The following is a 19,868-nucleotide window of genomic DNA, read 5'->3' as shown; positions in this document are numbered from 1 at the left end:
TTATTTATGGTAAGAAAGAGTTCTAATGATATTAAGAGTTAATATCATTTCTCATTGCCAATAAGTAATGGGCCTAGTAAGTCACACATCTACACAAGCTAATCACCATTTAAAATGTGATTTAATTGATTAATTAAAGAGTTTAATTAATTAATTAAAGAGGTTTAGTTTGCAATAAGATTGTAAAGTCCCTAGCATGACTGGAAACCAAATCTAGGTTATTGGATATATAGTATAAATTAAATTTATATTTAATTTGATTAAATATGAATTTAATTATGAGAAATTAATTAATAGAGATTAATTAATCAATTAATTTATATTTGATATAAATTGATTTAAAGATGGGAAATTATAATTTTGGGTTGAGAACTCAAATTAAAAAAGTAAGGGCAAATTGGTCTTTTCACATGGTGACATGTGGCACCATGAGATGGTGACACATGGCACCATATGATCTTGCCACTTGTCTTCCTATGATGGAAGACCACATATCATGATTTAAATGGAGCTTAACACTTGGCTTCATAGGATTAAATCAAATAATAACAAGATGGGATCTTGTGATGACATGTGGCAAAGGAGTTAGGGTTTGACCTAAGTATATAAAGAAAAGTTATAAAGAAAAAATCAGCCACTTCTCTCTTTTCTCTCATGTTGGACGGCAACATGCTCTGTTCCTCTCCTCTTCAATTTCTCAATTGATTCAAGAGAAAAACTTTGATTTCCTCTTGAATTAAAATTATTAGAAAGTGTTTCAACTCTCAATACATTCATACAACTTTTACAAAGGATAAACCCCATCTCAAAATTGATTAACAATGCTTGAAAAGCCAATCTAAGGGCTGCCATTGCAGTGTGTGCTTATGGTGGACAAACTAGGGGGATAATATTTGGGGTCCTAAGAACATCTTGGATTTGCTTCAATTGTGCATCAAGAGGTTAGTACCTGAAAATCCCTCTTTTAGTTAGGGTTTAATTGAATTAAATGTTAATTTACAATCTTTAATGGCAAATGAAATTCTAATGCATGTTAAAATGTGTTTTGGTGTGCAATTGGGCATTGGAAATTAATGAGGATCATAAGACACTTGGTATAGTGCATGTAATCTTAGAAATAATTTTTTGAAATTCAAGGTTCTAATGCCCTTTAATCCACGCTTCCACTCCTTCACTCTGCTAGTGCCATCCTGTAAGGTGGTATAGAGATGGTGTTGGTACCTGGCACAGTGTCTATACATAACTCTGTTTCCCTCTCCAGTGGCAACCTTGGAAGCTCCTTTAGAAATACATCCACAAATTCCCTAACCACAGGAACATCCTCTACATTGACACCTTCAATAGATGTGTCCCTTATTAATGCCGAATATCCCTAACAACCACGCCTTAATATCTTCCTGGCGCTAATAGTTGACACTAGGTTGTATGGAGCCACGCTTCTATCACCATTAAAACTAAACTCTTCTATTCCAGGTATATGAAAATATGCTTTTTTATTTCTGCAATCTAGGGTGGCATAATGAGTTGACAGCCAATGCATTCCCAAGATTACATCAAAGTCCATCACTGGCAAAGGAACTAAGTCTGCCGGAAGGATCTTTCCATCTACTACCACTGGGCTACCCATGAAAACCATATCTATATCTATGTTGTCACTAAGTGGGGTAGCTACAGACAAAGGACACTCTAGAGCAGTAGGATTCCTACCTAACCTCAGGGAGAAAATAGGAGAAATAAATGAGTGCGTAACACCTGGATCTATCAAAACACGTGCCTCAAAGGAACAGACTAGAAGAATACCTTCCACAACTGCATTTGAAGCCTGAGCATCCTAGTGGGTCAAGGTGAAAACCCAAGATCCACCCCCGCCTTAAGCTGCAAAACCTTAAAGTTGACTCCTGCCTCCAGATCTACCTCCAAATCTGCATCCTCCCTGTCCACGGCCCTTTTGGCCACTGTACTGACTACCCGCCATGCTGGATGTGTCAGGATGCATCTAATGGGATATATTACCAATAGAACCTTGTGACCCCATCAAGTGCTCACTGAACATGGGACATTCCCTGGAAAAGTGGCCCTGTTGGTCACATCTAAAGCATCCACTAAAGCCCATTAAATAAGGCTTCGGGTATGATCTGCCACATTGTGTGCATGGCATTAAGAAGGACCCTGAACCAGATACAGAACTGCAGTACCCTAAACTTTAACCACTGCTTGAATCCTTTGGTTCTATGTTTGTGGCCTGCTTTCTTATTCCCTCTAATCCTTCCGCTGTGGTGGCTCTGGCTGCCACCCATGGTGTGCATCTGTGGAAAACTGGATGACCTTTCAGCCCTATTCTTCTTTGCTCTGTTCTCATTATCTCCCATGTAGCTAATTTCAATTTGCCTGGCCCTATCCACTACTATATCAAAGGGTTGATCTGACAACATAACCAGATTTGCATACTTTCTGTCCAGCCCCTTCAAAAACCTCTTCACTTTTATGCTTTCTGTAGCCACTGCTGTCGGGGCATACCTGCTCAGCTCTAGGAATTCAGAAGCATACTCATCTACAGACTTACCATTCTATCTTAAAGCCTCAAAGGCCCACTACTTCTGATCTCTGAAACTCTCTAGTACAAATCTGTTGATGAACAACTCAATAAACTATGTCCATGATAGCCCCTTAATGCGAGGAAGCACATAATCTAACATCCACTATCTAGGCATGGGCCCCAATACATGTTGCATACATTCTATTAATCTCTTATTAGTTAATTGTAGCTCCATCCCTGGCTGTCTGCAGAAGTCTAGAAATTGGTAGGCATAATCCGTAATGTCATAAGTACCCAGCACCAATTTCTTAAAATTTACAATCTAATTATATGGTTCCATTCTTTGTACTGTGGGCTGCTGCTGTTATTGTGGAAGGCGAACCATATACTATGTCATCATATCAATGGTTCTCTGTAGACCAGCTAAAGTAGCTGTCATTGGATCCATAGGACCTTAGGCCATGAAAGACTATTCCTGAACTGGTAACTGCTACTCTTCTACTTGAGTAGCTCTAGGTCTCCTGCCCCGTCTCCTTAGGGTAGGCACCTCATCTTGTGTCGATACTTCATCCAGTACTTCCCATTCTAGTGTTATGGTAGCTCTTATACTATTACACATTTCCCTAAAATTCAACAGTATTAGCCCACAAAATCTAAAATAGCATGCTAAGCATCTCTACAAACTCATAAGCACACATAGGTGCATGAAGGAGAAACTAAATGCAAGGATGACAGTGCAAGGACGAATATGGATCCTATACTCTGCATGTGACTCCTAACTAGACTCTTCTTAAGGCTTTAGATATGTATTTCCCATGAATCTAGAGCCTAAGCTCTGATACTAACTTTATCACGACTCAAATTCTGGGTCAGACCAGCACTAGGACTTGGGTCGGCATAAGACCCCTAAAGCCTGTAGTAAGTCTAACTATTCTCTAGCCCAACCTTAAAGCCTATATTCAAGCCCATTTTCAAGAAATCAACTGGACAGAGTCCGGCCATAAATTGGACTACCCAATGGGGAGTTTTTAGCTCATCTGACCTATGATCACAAAATAAAATTATTTGGGGAGCTCAGCTCACCCTTATAATCATTAACAACTCAATATGATCATTGGGAGCTCAGCTTCCTCATCCACATAACCCATTCAATCCACAAATCCATATATGCAGAATCAATAAGTTATAGATTTCAAATAATAATCTATTACAGTCCCAAATCAAATAAAATATCTTCCAACACATGTGGAGTTCTAGAACTTCCAAAAGTTACAACACAAAACATAGATAGAGCAATTAAGAGACCTGCGAGGAGGAAGCAGGTTAAACACAAGTAACAGTCCTCTTGTAGCCTGGGAAAAAATGGGTGAATAGGAGTGAGCGTTTGACTCATAGAGTAAGATATTGATTTTTACAAATAATTTCTATAACTACCTAAGTCTAGTACATCCCTAAGAATGAATGCAACACCTTCACACAGTTTAGACAGGTCAAGCCATAATCACATCAAAGGCAATCTAGAGCACTCACACACCAGTATGTCAATCCATACTCACACATATATATATATATGAGAGCTGATCCCCTATACAGCTCTCTTAGTTCCAACCTCTGCCAGCAAGTTCAACTCAAAGTCGGACTTTCTCTTAATATCCAAATGCGGCGGCCAGCGAGATCAACTCAAAGCCATGCATACCCTGACTTTTCCATAATAAGGATGGAGTCCCAGCAAGTCAAGCTCCAACCGCATCTACCCGTCCTATCCATATCCATATACACAACTCATACACACTAACTCACTCACACAGCTCCAGATTGCTATATGTAGACCCTTATTTTGTGATGAGTATGTGCATTGAGGCTGTGGGAAACCCGATGATGAAAAATTATATGACTGTAAGATGTAATTGGAGGCATAGAGCTGAATTATTAATTCTGTGGCATGATCTTGAAAAAATAATAATAATAATAATATGTTTTTTTGAGAAATTATTTTAATCAAATTTAAATAAAATTTTATTTTGTTTGAATTTAATATAGGTAATTCTTAAATGGATCTAATTAAGTTTAATTAAGCCCCATGGGCCTAAGAAAGCCTAGATAGGAATTTAAAATATGACTCATTTAATTTATTTTCTAAAAATTAAAATAAGAAAATATATTTTCCTCCTTTCCTCTCCCATACAAACTCTCTTTCCCACTCGACCCCACTCTCTTCCTCACTCCTTATTGGTGTCGCCTTCTTTTCCTCTCTTTTTATTGGTTTAAATACCTCACTCATATCCCAGTCTCACCTAAATTCTGCAATCCCAGTTGTTTAAGTTATCTGAATCTTATTACCCTAGGACTCCAAACCCTATCATACCTCTCTCCCAAAATCTTATAAATACACTATTTGGGTAGAGGAAAGGAGGAGAAGAAAAAAAAAGGCGAAGAAAAAAAAAAGAGAAAAAAAGAAGGAGGAAAAAAAGAAAAGGGAAGAAAAAAGGAGAAAAAAAAGAAGGGGAGAAATATTCAAAAAATTCAGAGCTATTTAGAGATATTTTGGAGCCATAGGAAATTTAGAGATATTCAAAACTCTTTTAGCTCTTTTTATTTCTTTTCTTTTCTTCTAGAAGATTTTTATACAAGATTTCTTGAATGTCGATTTTTGTTATTTTCTTTTCAAGATCTATGCCATGTAATATTTAATTCTATGTTCTTTGTCTTTTAATTTATCTTGCATGTTCATGTGGATTATGTAATCATATTTAATTTGAGGGGATACACAACTTTGTACATATTCAGTTTTCTATCTCTCAGGTTTTTATTACTTTTTGTTATCTTATGGATCTGCAAAAATTTTGAAAAAATTATACTCATGTTGTACACGAAATTTTATTAATTTTAGGCTTAAGAATCACTGAAAAAACTTTTGTATTTTATAAGTTATAGCTGTTTGAAATTAGAGTTCCTAAAAAATCTGATTTGCAGCATACCCAATTTGTGAAGCCCATATCTCCATTGTTTATTAATATTTTTGTATGAATCTAGTGTCTAAAATTAATTTCAGAATCTTATGAATCTTTTCTAATTGGTTCACATTCATATCTATTGAGTTTGATGAGTTATGAATTTTAACAAAAAGTAGTGCGATTCTGTTACTTAGAAAAATTACGATTTGTGTAAACCATTTGGCTAGGGTGTTATTTGGTCTATAAATTTTATGATCTTGTATGATGTTTTGGCTGTCTTCTTGTAATTTTTTCATGATTTTTAGGCATGTCTAACTATTTTTCAAAAATCAGATTTTTTGCTATTGTCAATCTGCCAAAATTTGGAAATTGTATGTTTATGCATGTTCTTATATTTTCTTGAGTTTCAATTGATATTTGACCTACTTTTCTGTGTTTTTTTAATTCAAGAAGTGTTATGAAGTATTTTGAATATGTTAGAAGACCTGGACCCTTAGGTAGTTATAACTAATTAGGAATCTTAACACTTTAGGAGACTAGAGTTAAAATCTAATAGGAATTGTCATTAATATTTTCTTTACTTCCTTTATTTTCTTTAATTTTTCTTAATTTTTTTATTACAAATAAAATTGATAAGTAACCCTAAGGTAAGTACTAAAGAGGGTATTTACGTGGAGCTAAACGGAAGTAAGCTAGGGATATCATTGCTATACTAGAAGAGAATGCCATTTTTTAAGGGTAGCTTGCCCCAATGACAACTGCAATTATCAATAAGTAAATAGCCCTAAATTCCTAAAATAATTGTTGGCATGAAAATATAGTAATAATAGGAATTTTATTTGGTAAATTAAAATTAACTTTGTTTTTAATTTAACTGATTTTTGCATGTAATTAATTTAAATAAATACTTGATAAATTAAAATTAATCTTATTTGTAAATTAAACTAACCTTGCATGTAAAATAAATTTTATTTAATACTTGGTAATTATAAAATAAATTTACATGTTTGAAATCTTTATTAGGTTATGATTGTTTGGGCCTTATGTGATATTAGAATAAATTACACATGTACATAATTAATTTAGTTTAATTATCCTTAGGGTAACTTGGTGAAAAATTAATTAATTAGGTTAAATAGAAACTTTAAGACTATTTAAAATTAAATTTGTTTGTAAATTAAATTCTCAATAATAAATTAATTTTAGTTATCTGATAAATATCATTTAAATAATTACCAACCCCACAGATAGGAATTACTTGTGAATGAAAACTATTTGTAAATAATAGCCCTTTTGTGAATTACTTGTGTGTAGGACTAGAATTGCATTTTTAGGATAAAGTTTAATAGAGGAATAATAAACAAGACTTCTAAAAATATTAGTAGAGGACTGGCACTCGAATTAACGAGGTTAGACCAGACGTAAGGGGTGCCTAACACCTTTCCCTTACATACCCACTATCCTAAACCTAGACATTGGGCTATGGTAATGATGATTGTGGAAACTCTGAAATGAGTAAGTTGCCATTCATGACCCTCGAAAGAAATACTGAATATGTCCTGGTTATTACCTGGGTGGCGACTTCTGTCTATCTATGCCTTCATGGCATAAATCCTTAGTACCGTGGTAGTATTATGGGAAGACGGTACTTACCAGTGGTTTAATACTACTAGGATTATATGAAGCGCATGTCTAGGAAATACTGTCTAAGGAGGTGGTACTTAAGTGAAACTATTGTGACTCCATCATTTTTCCTGAACATTACCTGGTGCATTTTATATAATTCTAGTGGATGATATTTCGCCTAATGCCTTACTATGACCCCCCATCTATACCATAAAGCAACAATCACAATCTTCGCAAATCACTGCAACGGTTGAGCAAAGGAAGAAGGCTGATCCGGCTCACCTAAATAATTACATTACAAACTAATCAATATTTACTTAAAACAAATCTTTGAAGAATTAAAGGACATCCTAAGTTTTGCTGAAAATCCGACAGAGTTTTTCATATACCTAGGACCTACCTAACCTGCAAAATGATTCAAATAACACTTCTAAAACACATCTCCCATATCCACATCTCATCAACATCATAAGGCCCCTGCTGGACCCTCCAAAAAAGTCAATACTCATAAACTTGAAAATTTATATTTTAGTCTCTGAAACTAACATTCTATAACAATCTTTCAAACGATCTCTAAAAATTCTAAAATTTTGCCCCACAGTTCTTAACAATATTATAAAGCTAATGCAAAATGAATTATAATTTTCTAGCTACCCATGAATGTTTTATGGATTTTTATTATAAACCTGGCACAATGAAATTGAAGAAACTTGGATCTCAGGTTTACCTATGCCAATTCTGACACTTGAAATATGTCCGGGGCATCTGCAAATGATGGGGAGGATCGTAATTCTAATCCGATTCTGTAACAATTCTAGCAACCTGTCTGTCGGGTCTGAAATTGCAGATTCGGGCGACGGTCAAATTTTTGTAAAACAAAGGTACCTACGCGAAGCTCACAACATCAGGGGTTAGAATAAAATTATTACAAAATTAAATAAGCTCATTTGAAACTCAAAAAAACACTGCAAAATTCATGGGACCCATCAAATTTTTTGTATCAGAAAATTTTGAAATTTATATTACCGTGAAGCTCTCATCGTGTGAAGCACACCAGTACTTTTGGAATTTTCGTGGACTTTCCAGTTTGGGAGAAATTTTGCCCAAAAGTCAAAATGGGCTAAAACTTCCCAGGTTAAAATTTGACAATCCGCTTAATGAAAATTTATGATCATAGTGTCTATGGAAAGCTCTCAAAGTGTAGATGAGATTTGGGACAAGGCCCGATCCAATTGGTGGTCAGATAGATCAAATTTTGGTCTTAAAGTTAAACGGTCATGCGCGCTTGTAAGGGACTTCTAGCGCATTTTTCCAGCGTTCCAGGAGGTGGCCGGTGGCGTGGGAGGGCTCAGGTTGGTCACCAGTGAGTGGGGGAGGTGGTGGCTGGCGATGGGGAGGGGAGAGGAGAGAGAAATGAAAAGGGAAAGGGGAGGACGTCTGCGTGCTGGAGAAAGAGGAGGGGAGAAAAAGAAGGTTGATTCGATTTGATCTGTTCGATCCGATTCAATTCAATTCGGCCGGTTTGATTCAGGATACCCGAAATTAAATTTTTATTCTGCCCTATGACCAAAGACGAGGCTTAAAAATTTCGAAAAAATTACGAAAAACTCAAAAAAATTCGTGGAGTCCAAATATATTTTTAGCATTGTGATGTGGTCTTTAAATAAAATTTTTAAAAATTAATGAAATTTATTCTTTTAAGAAAATCAAACCCGATTTTAAAATTTAGAAAAATTCTAAATAAATTTTCATAATATTTAATATAATAAAATAATAGTATTTACATATAAAATAATTATTTAAAAATTAGGGGTGTTGTAAAAAATATTTTAGATTTATATTAAACATAATTTAATTTATATTATTAACTATTAAGTCTAATTTAAAATTTAATTATAAAGACGAAAGAGTAAAAAAAATTAGATTGATTCAATTTTATTATTTTTTAAATAAATTAAAATGAAAAATCTAAATTTATAAAATTAAAAATTAAATTGAATTAATTTATTAAAAAAATTGAATTAATTTTTTAAATTAAGCCGATTTAATGAATTTTTTTTATTTAAATTCTCACCCCCCTAATCAATTTGAAAGGGATTTATCAAGAATATTGGAGTTTGTAAACAATTGCTATTGGCATTTTATTATATAAAAGTTGTTTTGAAGGGATTTAGTGTGCACTTTTCATACTAATATTTGACATTAGAAAGAGTAAAAAATTGTGAGCAAATCTGTTGAAATCAAAAGACAAACGGAAAGTGAAGAGAGAGAGAGAATATTGGATGGTGGCTTGGAAGATTTTCTTGATATGCTCAACGTCTCCACATAATTACATATCACGTGCCCTACACGCTACAAAATTCCCATGATTATTTTTTTCTATTTTTCTTAAAAAATGAGAATAATAACAAAGTTTTAATTTCATTAAAAAAAAAAAAAAGGTTTCCTCTTTTGTAGAGCATTACATCCGTCAGACTATCATGAAGCCAGATTGATATTAAGGCCTTATTTTGTTCGATCCCTCTATTTCTTGACAAGTAAATTTTTCATGAAATAATTTACCTCTATTGGGTAAACAAATTATTTCCCTTGAATCTAAAAAACCTGCTTTATTTATTTTTTGGGAAGTTAATGGCAACAAAATAAGTTAAATTTGTTAACTTTAAGGAAAATTGAAATCTCTTATTGAATTTACTCCCAATTAAATAAGATCTAAAACTTATCTTCTGATGATTTATGCCACATACTATAGTGATTGATATGAATGATATGAAGAATAAGCTTTAACTATTCAAGAAAGTTTCATATTATCTTTTTTTATTGTTCTTGTCATTTAAGAAATAGTACATAAAAATTATGAAATATATTTATAATTATTAAAACCCTAATAAGTTTTATAATTCTCAAAACTCATGACTAGATCCAAATATAATTTGCAGAGTCCAACTCGATTTAGTAATATTGTGTATAATTATAATTAGACAATATAATACTTTGTGAGGAAAAAAAATGTAAATAAGACCATGAAATGAAAGTGTTCAGCTTATGTTTGGAGAAAAATATTAAACAAGAATAAACGTTGGATTAGATGAATTTATATATTAAATTTATAATAAATTAAATTTAAATTTATTATTTTTTTTCAATTTATAAAAGAAAGAATAAGTAAAATTTTCCCATCCTAATGATGGCTATTGAGGTTTATTAGGCATTAAGATTTTCTTTTTAATTTGTTGTACAATCATTAGGGAAACAAAACAGTATAGTGATAAGTGGAATTAACTTTTCTCAACTCAACTATGATTGGATAGCTACATTACTATTTTTTTTCTTTTTTTTATTATTATTTTTTAAAGAGACATCGTTATTTCCTTGTGTTGGGATTAAAGGATCTATGAAAAAGTTAAAAATATTCCATATTTTAAAAGGAAAAGGACAAGCACTCTTTTTATTAGTGAGTGATTATTGTATTTTTAATTTCTTTTATATTTTTTATCATTAAATTATATCTTATCAGAATGTTAAGGTGGATGAGAGAAGAGTAGTTGAGGTGGTTTTGTCAAGCATACATTTTTCGGATTTAATCCAAAATCGAAATTTTTGGGATAAAAGCTTAGTTGAGTTGAGTTGAGTTGTAAATTATATCTTATCAATTATCAATAAACTTAATGAGATTAAGAAAATAGTGAGTTATGTCATGCTTGTAGTCATCACAACTATAATTTAAGTTATTAAACAAATTCGCAGTTCATTTTCCAGGAGAAAAAAATTTGCTAACACATAATTAAAATATATCATGAACATATATATATATATATATATATATATATATATATATATATATATATATATATATATATATATATATATATATATGTTCATGATATATTTTATATGTCTCAGTATGATAATCTATAGTTAAATAATCATGAAACTTATAGTATTCTAATTTAATTGAATAATTATAATCACATGTTTTATAAATTTTAGTTATAACCATGATATTAAATTAAATTAAATTATTTTTTTTAAATAATAGCAATAATTATTATAATTAAATGATAATCAACAAAAACATTTATTTTCTTTTATTAATTAATTACATAGATTACAATATATATTAATTAATCTTGTGAAGATGAGGTCTTATGTGAAGCATGTCTAATGGACTGGTCTTTTGGGATTCTACATCGATCGTGGAGTATGCATGAATTATATAGAAACAAAGACTCTATTAAAATCATCATGATATTAATAGTAGCCCATTTCCATTACTGATTTGTGTGTATTTCTCTGGTAAAAAAAATATTTTAGACCAAAAAGTAATTTTACAAGAAAAAAAAAGTAATAGCTTTTATTTAATTTCTATATTTTGATATAATTTTTTAATGTTAATCTAATGTATCAGATGAATTTGAATTTTTAAAACATTATAACTTTGATTGTCTCTAATTAATAAAAAAAAGGCATAATTGAAAAATTATCATAATAAGATAGTATCATAATTTTAGGATTAAGTCAAATTGCAATTATTAATAGCATGAGAAAATAATTTTATTATAATATTTTACATTGAAGAAATAAATTTTATTATATATATCCTAATATATTAAAAAAAAAAGCTATTTATAAACCAATTTCACTATTAGGTCAAAAATTTGTTTGTGATCCATAAGCATACCACGGTTACAACTTGAATTATACGATTACATAAATATTTAATTAATAATTTTAATATAAAATATAGAGATGGCAATGGGTAAAGTATACGTGAAAATTACCATACTTTAACTCAAACCCGATTAATATTTTCAAAATCCAAACTCGTCTCAAATCTAATTAAAATTTGTTGTCGACTATTCAAATTTATTTCAAACTCGATTGTTATTATCCGAAAAATATATAAATTAGTTTAATTTTATATATTTTAATTAATAATTTATATAAAAATTTAATTTTATAATTAATTTACATTTTAAAATTTAATAATTTTCATAAAATATTTTAATTTTATTTTATAAAATAAAATATATAAAAGTTTATAAATATTATTATAAAAAATATATATATTTTATATTTAATTAAATATTTATATAAATGAGTTCAAGTAACAGAAATCAAACATTTAAAACCTGAATCATACTAAATTTTAAATCTAAACTCATTTTAAATCTAATTATATATTACTAAAACCTGTTTTATTAGAGTTTGGTTGAATCGAAGCTTAAACTATTGTCATCCCTAATAAAATATGTATTTAATCATTAAAGTATTAAATAAATAATTCCACATAAATATTAAATAATTATATATTTTTTTATTATACATGAAACAATTGTAATTAAATTTAATTTAATTTCATCAACTTGAATTTTAATCAGAAAATTATGTTAATAAAATTAAATTTTCAAAAAAATTAAAATTTGTAATGAATTCAAATTTGATTCAATTTTTTTTTTTGAACCGACCACATGAACAAATGATTTATATTGGGTAATTCGAAATTGACTCATTTAAGTTAATATGATGGACCTGAATTTTAATTTAACAATTAAATGAATAGAACTATTTTTTAAAAATATATATATATATATATATATATATATATATATATATATATATATATATATTTAAAAAATGACATGCAACTCACAAATTAAATTAAATTTAATTATAATTTTTTATGCAAAACTAATAATTAACTCAAATCAATTTTTTTTATCTAAAATGATTCAATTTAAACTCATCCAATAAAAATAAAAACTCAAAATAATTCACAATTTAAAATAAAACTCCAAATTCCCAAATCCATCTACCCATCCATTTGCCACCATTATTAAAATATAAACATTGGATAGAAAGTTTGAACATTTTCCACAATCATATTAATTTTATTTATCTTTAGCAAGTGGAGACTATATCAAAACACTATAATAAAATATAGGCTTTATATGCTCTTGAAAATTTAAAATATGTTATTATTAAAAATTATTAATAATATTTAGTGATGTATTATCTATAATTTAAAGATTTTAATATTATTTGCACACTAATTTATCACATTATCACATATGATATTATATATATTATTTATTATTTTATATGTTACCTTAATATTTAATTATATTAATTTAATATTATTTATTACTTTAATATTGTATATAAAATACATTAAAAAAGTGTTATTAAAACTTACATTTTTAGTAGTAAAATGTTAATAATAATAATAATAATACTAACAATAATAATAATAATAATAGTTTGAATTGTAGATTTCAGTTTATTTTGAATTAAATTTTATTTTTTAAAAATATAACAACATTAGAAAAATGCTATATAAATCAAATTATTTTTTGAATTATAATCTAAATCGTTAAAAATTAATTGAAATTAAAATAAAATCGAAGCAAAATTAAATCTGAATTAACTAGAAATTAAAATAGACAAAAATCGTGGTTAACCAATTCAATTTCAATTTATTATTTGATAAGTCTTGAATTATCGGTTCCGTCTAAAATTGGTCCGAATTGGATCGGTGGACAGGCATGGGGCTTGTATTGCGTATGTGCATGGTTTGGCTGGCACAAGTCCTGGTTCTGCAACGCAAAAATTGCAGTTTTTAACACCATGTGTCCATTGGCTTTGGCTTCAGAGAAAATAATAATAATAATAATAATAAAAAACTCAAAATTCAGGCAGCTTCTTCACTTGCATTGCATGTGACGCTAATGACTTCGAGGACGGCCTCGGTTACAGTGATTACACAGATCCTTTGACAAAAAGGTTAAGTAATAAATACTCTAGAACAAGAAAAAAAATTATACATATATCACCCTCCCAACCCCACCAGATTTACTTGTGAAAATTTAATGCAGAGCAGAGAAACATCTAACGAACCTCTCTCTCTCTCTCTCTCTCTCTCTCTCTCTCTCTCTCTCTCTCTGTTACTTTGCAAAGCAAAAGAGAGCGTCTTTCCCATCATCACCAACAGCCATTTCTTGAGCTTAAAGACTGTTATCCATTATTATTAACAACCATGTCCCAGTAGTACTCAATTACCAGAAAGAAAGAAAGTGGAGAGAGAGAGAGAGAGAGAGACAGAGACAGTACATAGAGTAAAATGGAAACAATGGATGTCAGTCGGAGAAGAGCTGGGGCTAAAAGTGTGGTTGCAGGCTCTGTCTGGGAGACCAGAATGAAGCTTGATGAAGTCAAATGTGGTAATGGTAACAAGGTGGTCAATGGAGATGGAAATCCTGAAGAGACTGGCACTGCTGATGCTTCAAGAAGGTATCTCAAGAGAGGCCAATCTGGTACTACATTGGCCAGTACTGCCAAGAGAAAGAGTTGGAAGTCTGACAGTACTGATGGCCCAATTCAGGCAGCTAAAGGGAAAACTGAACCACCACTACTCAAGAATTGTGAGGAACAGTGTAAAGAGTTGAGTGTTTCCGCTGATGGAATCAGGAAAAGCTCAATTCCAGCTAGAAGAGGAAGATCTGAAGGAATTAAAGATCTAAGTGTGTCAGTCAATGGAATTGATAAAAGCCCAATTCAAAGCAAGAAAGGAAGATCTGAGGTAAATAGGGAGATTGGTGTTTCTGCCGATGGAAATGAGAGAAGCCCAGTTCAGATAAGAAAAACAAGATCTGATATAAAAGAAGTTGGTGAATCTGGTGCCCAATTGAGGAAATCGAAGTCAGATTCAGTTAATGCTGCAAATCGTTCTGGTAAAGATATTGTAGTTGATAGTGGGATTGAGAGGGATTCAATTCAGTCAAGGAAAGTAAAATCAGAGCCTGAGAAAGCGGTGGATGAACCACAGATTAAAGGTAGTGAAGATTCTGTGAGTAGAATTGAGAAGAGTCCACCTGAAATTGAGGAGGCTGGATCTGAGGAATCTTGCAAAGATTTTGGTGTGTGCCAAGACAAGGTCATTTCCAGCAGTGAAGCCAATGGGGCACTCATCAAATCACCTCCTCAACTCTTGGTGGATAATGAAGATGATCATCATGATGTGGTTATTGATGGGGATGAAAAATTAGATGGAGACGAGGATGAGGAAGAAATGGATGAGAAAATGGAGAATGAGATTGAGAAGAAGAACCTTGAGGTTAAGGAGATTAACATACCAGAAGAGAAGACCAAGGAACTGGAAACAAAAGCATCACCAGAGCATGAGCCCAAGAAAATAGCGAATGAAGAACAGAAGCCCAAGAAAATGGCGACTGAAGATAAAAGGGTTTACCAATTTAGGAATAGAACAGCGCCCACTTCTTCAACACTGAATAAACAGCCTCCTCCTTTAAGGAGAGCAACAATTTACCAAAATCTTTCAAAACCCACAACAAGTAAGGATTCCTTTTCTCCTCATTTTGATGGGATTTATTGTTCATTGAGTTATTTTCTTTGTTTGGAATGTTGAGTCTTACTGTTTCATCACAAATTTTTTGTCTGCAGTTCCAGTTGCAAATGAGCACTCCCAGAGTTTCCCAGAAACTCATGACAAACTGCAAAATCTGGGTGAGATTTTATTTCTTGGAACAAGTTGAATCCCCTCTTTTCTTTTGCGTCAGTTTCTTTAGTGAAATTCTCTCAAATTCTTTGGCACATTTTTTTCCCCAGTGGATTTAGTAATGTGGAGAGACATATCGAGATCTGCATTTGTCTTTGGAATTGGAACATTCATCATAATCTCTTCCTCCTATACCAAAGATATCAATATTAGGTCAGATTCAGAAATCCTAAACACTGAATTCAATTCTGATTTGTCTATTCTTCTTTTGTTTACTGTTCCTCTATTCAAAACTGTACTCTGATTGATCATTTCTTGCACAGCTTTATTTCTGTGATTTCCTATCTGGGTCTTGTATATCTTGCTGCCATTTTCTTGTCTAGATCACTCATTTACAGGTAATCAATATCAATGATGAAGCATTTAAGATTAGAAAAAAGACTATTAAATTAGTGCCATAATTTTCTTTTCGTGAACATTATAAATGCAGGGGAGCCATGTGTATAGAAGATACAAGGCATGTGCTGGGTGAAGAAGAGGCAATTTGGTTACTAAAATTGATTTTGCCATATTTGAATGAGTGCCTGTTGAAAATCAGAGCCCTGTTTTCTGGGGATCCTGCTACTACAATGAAGGTATTTTGCCTGATTTTATTTAATTTTATTTTGAGACACGCACAAACAGTTTGATGATCTGTAACAATGGCAGTTGGCAGTGCTGCTGTTTGTTTTCGCCAGGTGTGGCAGCTCCATAACAATCTGGAAGATGGCCAAATTGGGTATGTGTCTCGAGCTTAAGTTGAAGTTCCACTCTAAATAAAATGAAAAAAAAAAGAAGAAAATAATCTGAAACTTGGAATGATCAGAAACTGCTAAATTCCCTGCAACACCACCTTTTTATTTCACTTCTTATCTGAAACTTGCTTGGTTGTGCTTGTTGCTCAGGCTTTTTTGGGGCTTTCACTGTACCAAAAGTCTGCTCTTCCTACTCCACACAGTTAACTGGTTACGGTAAATTCTTCAATTTATTGCAATTTTGTCTTCTTGCATTGTTTGTCGCTGTCTTGATTAAGTTATTATAATATACCGTTAGACCATAGTAATTAATGTACACTTTCACTCGCTGATCTAAATCTAACGCCAACAAACATGGACCCCATCATGGTGATGGAACATGGCATTGGGTGGGCCTACCACATCAGGTTAATTTCATTTCTTACCTACCCTATAGACATGGTAGTGGGAGGCAGGTTCTGTATCTGGTATTTTAAGTTGCAACGGTCGTGTTCACCTACCATAGTGTAGATGTAGATATAGATGTGTTGGGTCCTACATGAGTCCAAATCCATCATCCATCATGATCTCAATTATCCCTAATCTCGGATGCTAATTTAGGACCCATCACAGCATCTCTTTTGTGTTCTCTTTTGCGGATTCTCATCACCTTGGTTTTTAATTTTATTTTATTGTCAAGATAATATTAGAAATTGAGACACTAACCAATGCTCTGCTTTCTGAAAAGTTAATTTGATAATCCAAGTCAAATAATAAATTTTTCTGTGTTTCACAGAAAATTTTATTTTTTTAATTTATTTACTCCAATTAAAGAAGGTCCTAATTTAATTTCTAATACAATATTGAAGCTTTTCAAATTAAAATATCCAAAGTTAAAATTTAAAATTTAAATTTATTAATTAAATATTTCATATGTCACGCTCTTAAATTCAACTTAGGCTTTAGATGCTTTCATGATTATTGAGTTTTAGTTTATATTTTAATAAGTGACAAACAACGTAGTAGTGGAGTAAATATGAAGCGTTAACGTTTGTGTAATGAAATGGACGTGAAGCTAAATTTTGGATTCGACGGTTTCGAGATGCATGGGAGTCATGCTCGCACAAGAAAGCCGTTGCTTTGGCCATCTTTACCCTCATATGGAATCTCTCTTCAATGGTTGCTCGTGTTTGGGCAGGTGAGGACACCCTCGTCATTTCAACTAATATTACCCAATAAAATAATTAATTTAATTATTGGATTTCATTGTCTATCATTTATTATGCAGTGTTTATGATGTTTGTGGCCGTTCGATATTATCAACAGTCTATGAAGTCATATGATTGGATAGAGGATGACGATGATGCAGTAATGGAAGATGAAGATGATAAAAACACACAAGCTCCAGTGGAGAAAGTAAATAAAAATAAAAAAGAATTTTAACAAATAAAAATTTTTACTCAGTACATATATATGATTGATAGAAAATAATATGAAGTTTTATTTTATTATTTTATTTTTCTGTTTATTGCTGTGAATATGTTGTTTGGGACAATATATATACACGCTATCAAGCTCAATAGAGCAGCTTATGATTAAAAAATTAATAATTGATTTCCTCATTTTGTGTTGGGCATTTTGTTAATGTTGGGAATGTGAATGAAAATTATTTATTTTAATTTTTGTTATTGAAATAATTAATTTAAATTTAATTTTTTTTTTAATTATATTTAACTCTTTCTTGAATTGAAAGAAGGATATATTTTCTATAATCTAAGCACTCAAAATTTAGGGGTTTTTTTTTTTTTTTTTAATTTTATATATCCAAGATAAAGTTTCATTAAAAGAGCCCAATGAGCAATTGCAGTGGCGAAGTCGGCCCATAGACCTGACACAAGAGATCCGAACCCAACTAAGTGGCCCAACAGGCAAAGCTCAAACTCATACAAGCTAAACCCTTGTAGATTGAACGCCGCTGCATGCTAATCTTCTTCCTTACCACGCTGCCTGTGGAGCCAAAAGTTAAGGAGAAACCTGCCATGAATTCATGCAAGGCAAGAAGATAGAAGAGTAGAAACTCCATTACCCAAATCAACACACAAGCTCTTGAAGATTAAGTAAGGCTCTAACTCTGGTCACCAGAGGCTTTGAAGGAGGGATGGCAAAACTTCCACCTTTCTCAAAAATTTAGGCTAATCTATTTACAGGGGGAAATTGTAAAAAAGTATCATGTGGTGGTTTCGCCGCATTTTTCAAGTAGGATTATGAAGTTGAGTTTGTGACAAAATTGTATCTCTAGGTTATGGGTTATAAATTTTGCAGTGCCAGCTAATTCTCATAGAAATGAAAATTTTTAAAAAAATTTGCCATCTAGGTTTGGATTACGTATACATGTAAATAAAGTGTTGAGCACCCCACAATCGTCCCAAAAAAGTAGGTAGATTTATTAATGTGCTCTAATAAATTAACCTCAATAATTTTAAAATTGAATTTAAATTATAATATTAATTCATTGTGTTTGTTCAAAAAATAAATAAAATACATCAATCCATGAATATATAAATGTTTTAAGTCAAATACAAAAGTAAAATGACCCTAAAATGAATTTTAACTTTATTTATTTTTTTATTAATTCTCAAAAAGTTGCCATTTTTTTATATTGATTTAAAAAAAAGCATATGAAAAAATAATTAAAATAACATGGTTTTGAAAAAATAAAAGAGACTTTTAAATTTGACAATTTGTAAATTTTGTAAATTTTGAATTTTTATAAGAGAGAACTGTAATTCTAATTTTTTTTTTTAAAAAAAATTAAGAGGTAATTTGACAGAAAAATAAAGTTGGGTCAGAAATTCCTTAGTTAAAAATTAACTTTAATTAAATTTAAAAAATTGAGTGTGAAAACAATAAAAATAGACATTGAGTTATTTGCAAAAGTAAATTATAGAAATTAAAATGGATAAATTTTTGAAGGTTTAGCCATATTGTGAAAAATGAAATGTGTCAATTAATGGTTTAAAAAAGGTTGACCCATTAGCAACTACTCAACTTAAGAAAATCAAAATTTCATCAATTAAACTTATATATATATATATATATACATTTTATTATCAATAAGTTAAACATAATTATAGGAAAAAAAAAATAATACAAGTAAAAACTTTTTTTTTTAATCAGTAACCTTGTTAGAAAAAATGCATCAATTGATGCCTAAATAATTTGACCTATTAATAGGTACCCTACTTAATAAAATTAAAGTCTCATCACGTAATAATTAACCACAATCTTAGTATAAATAAATTCAAATAAGCTAATATATATACATATGTTAAACATAATTGAATAATTATGTAAAAATTGAATTAATACAAGCCAATATTTTTAATTTTTTTTATCTAGTACCTCTTTTAAAAAGAATATATCAATTAATGCCTAAAAAATTTGACTCATTAGTGGATACCCCA

General features: G+C 31.0%; 1 protein-coding gene across 2 annotated transcripts; it reads left to right on the top strand.

Annotated features, from left to right (window-relative positions):
- Nucleotides 1–13,959: 13,959 nt before the first annotated feature.
- Nucleotides 13,960–18,026, top strand: LOC131169216 (reticulon-like protein B21). 2 transcript variants are annotated; one of them, XM_058132070.1, is made up of 9 exons: nucleotides 13,966–15,467; nucleotides 15,577–15,639; nucleotides 15,742–15,844; nucleotides 15,955–16,029; nucleotides 16,122–16,266; nucleotides 16,340–16,409; nucleotides 16,576–16,641; nucleotides 17,480–17,602; nucleotides 17,693–18,026. In XM_058132070.1, exons 1-9 carry the CDS (start codon nucleotides 14,237–14,239, stop codon nucleotides 17,845–17,847), a joined length of 2,031 nt encoding a protein of 676 aa, XP_057988053.1. In that variant the 5' UTR covers nucleotides 13,966–14,236; the 3' UTR covers nucleotides 17,848–18,026. The 2 variants fall into 2 exon arrangements, 1 of the variants encoding a protein (XP_057988053.1); XR_009142552.1 differs by lacking the exon at nucleotides 17,693–18,026 and having other exon boundaries at nucleotides 13,960–15,467; nucleotides 16,347–16,409; nucleotides 17,480–17,558.
- The last annotated feature ends 1,842 nt before the right edge of the window (nucleotides 18,027–19,868 follow it).

Source organism: Hevea brasiliensis, chromosome 13 (genome assembly GCF_030052815.1).
Source record: "Hevea brasiliensis isolate MT/VB/25A 57/8 chromosome 13, ASM3005281v1, whole genome shotgun sequence".
NCBI classification, from domain to species: domain Eukaryota; kingdom Viridiplantae; phylum Streptophyta; class Magnoliopsida; order Malpighiales; family Euphorbiaceae; genus Hevea; species Hevea brasiliensis.
The sequence above is the reverse complement of the archived record's forward strand: the minus strand, read 5'-3'. Positions and strand labels throughout refer to the sequence as shown.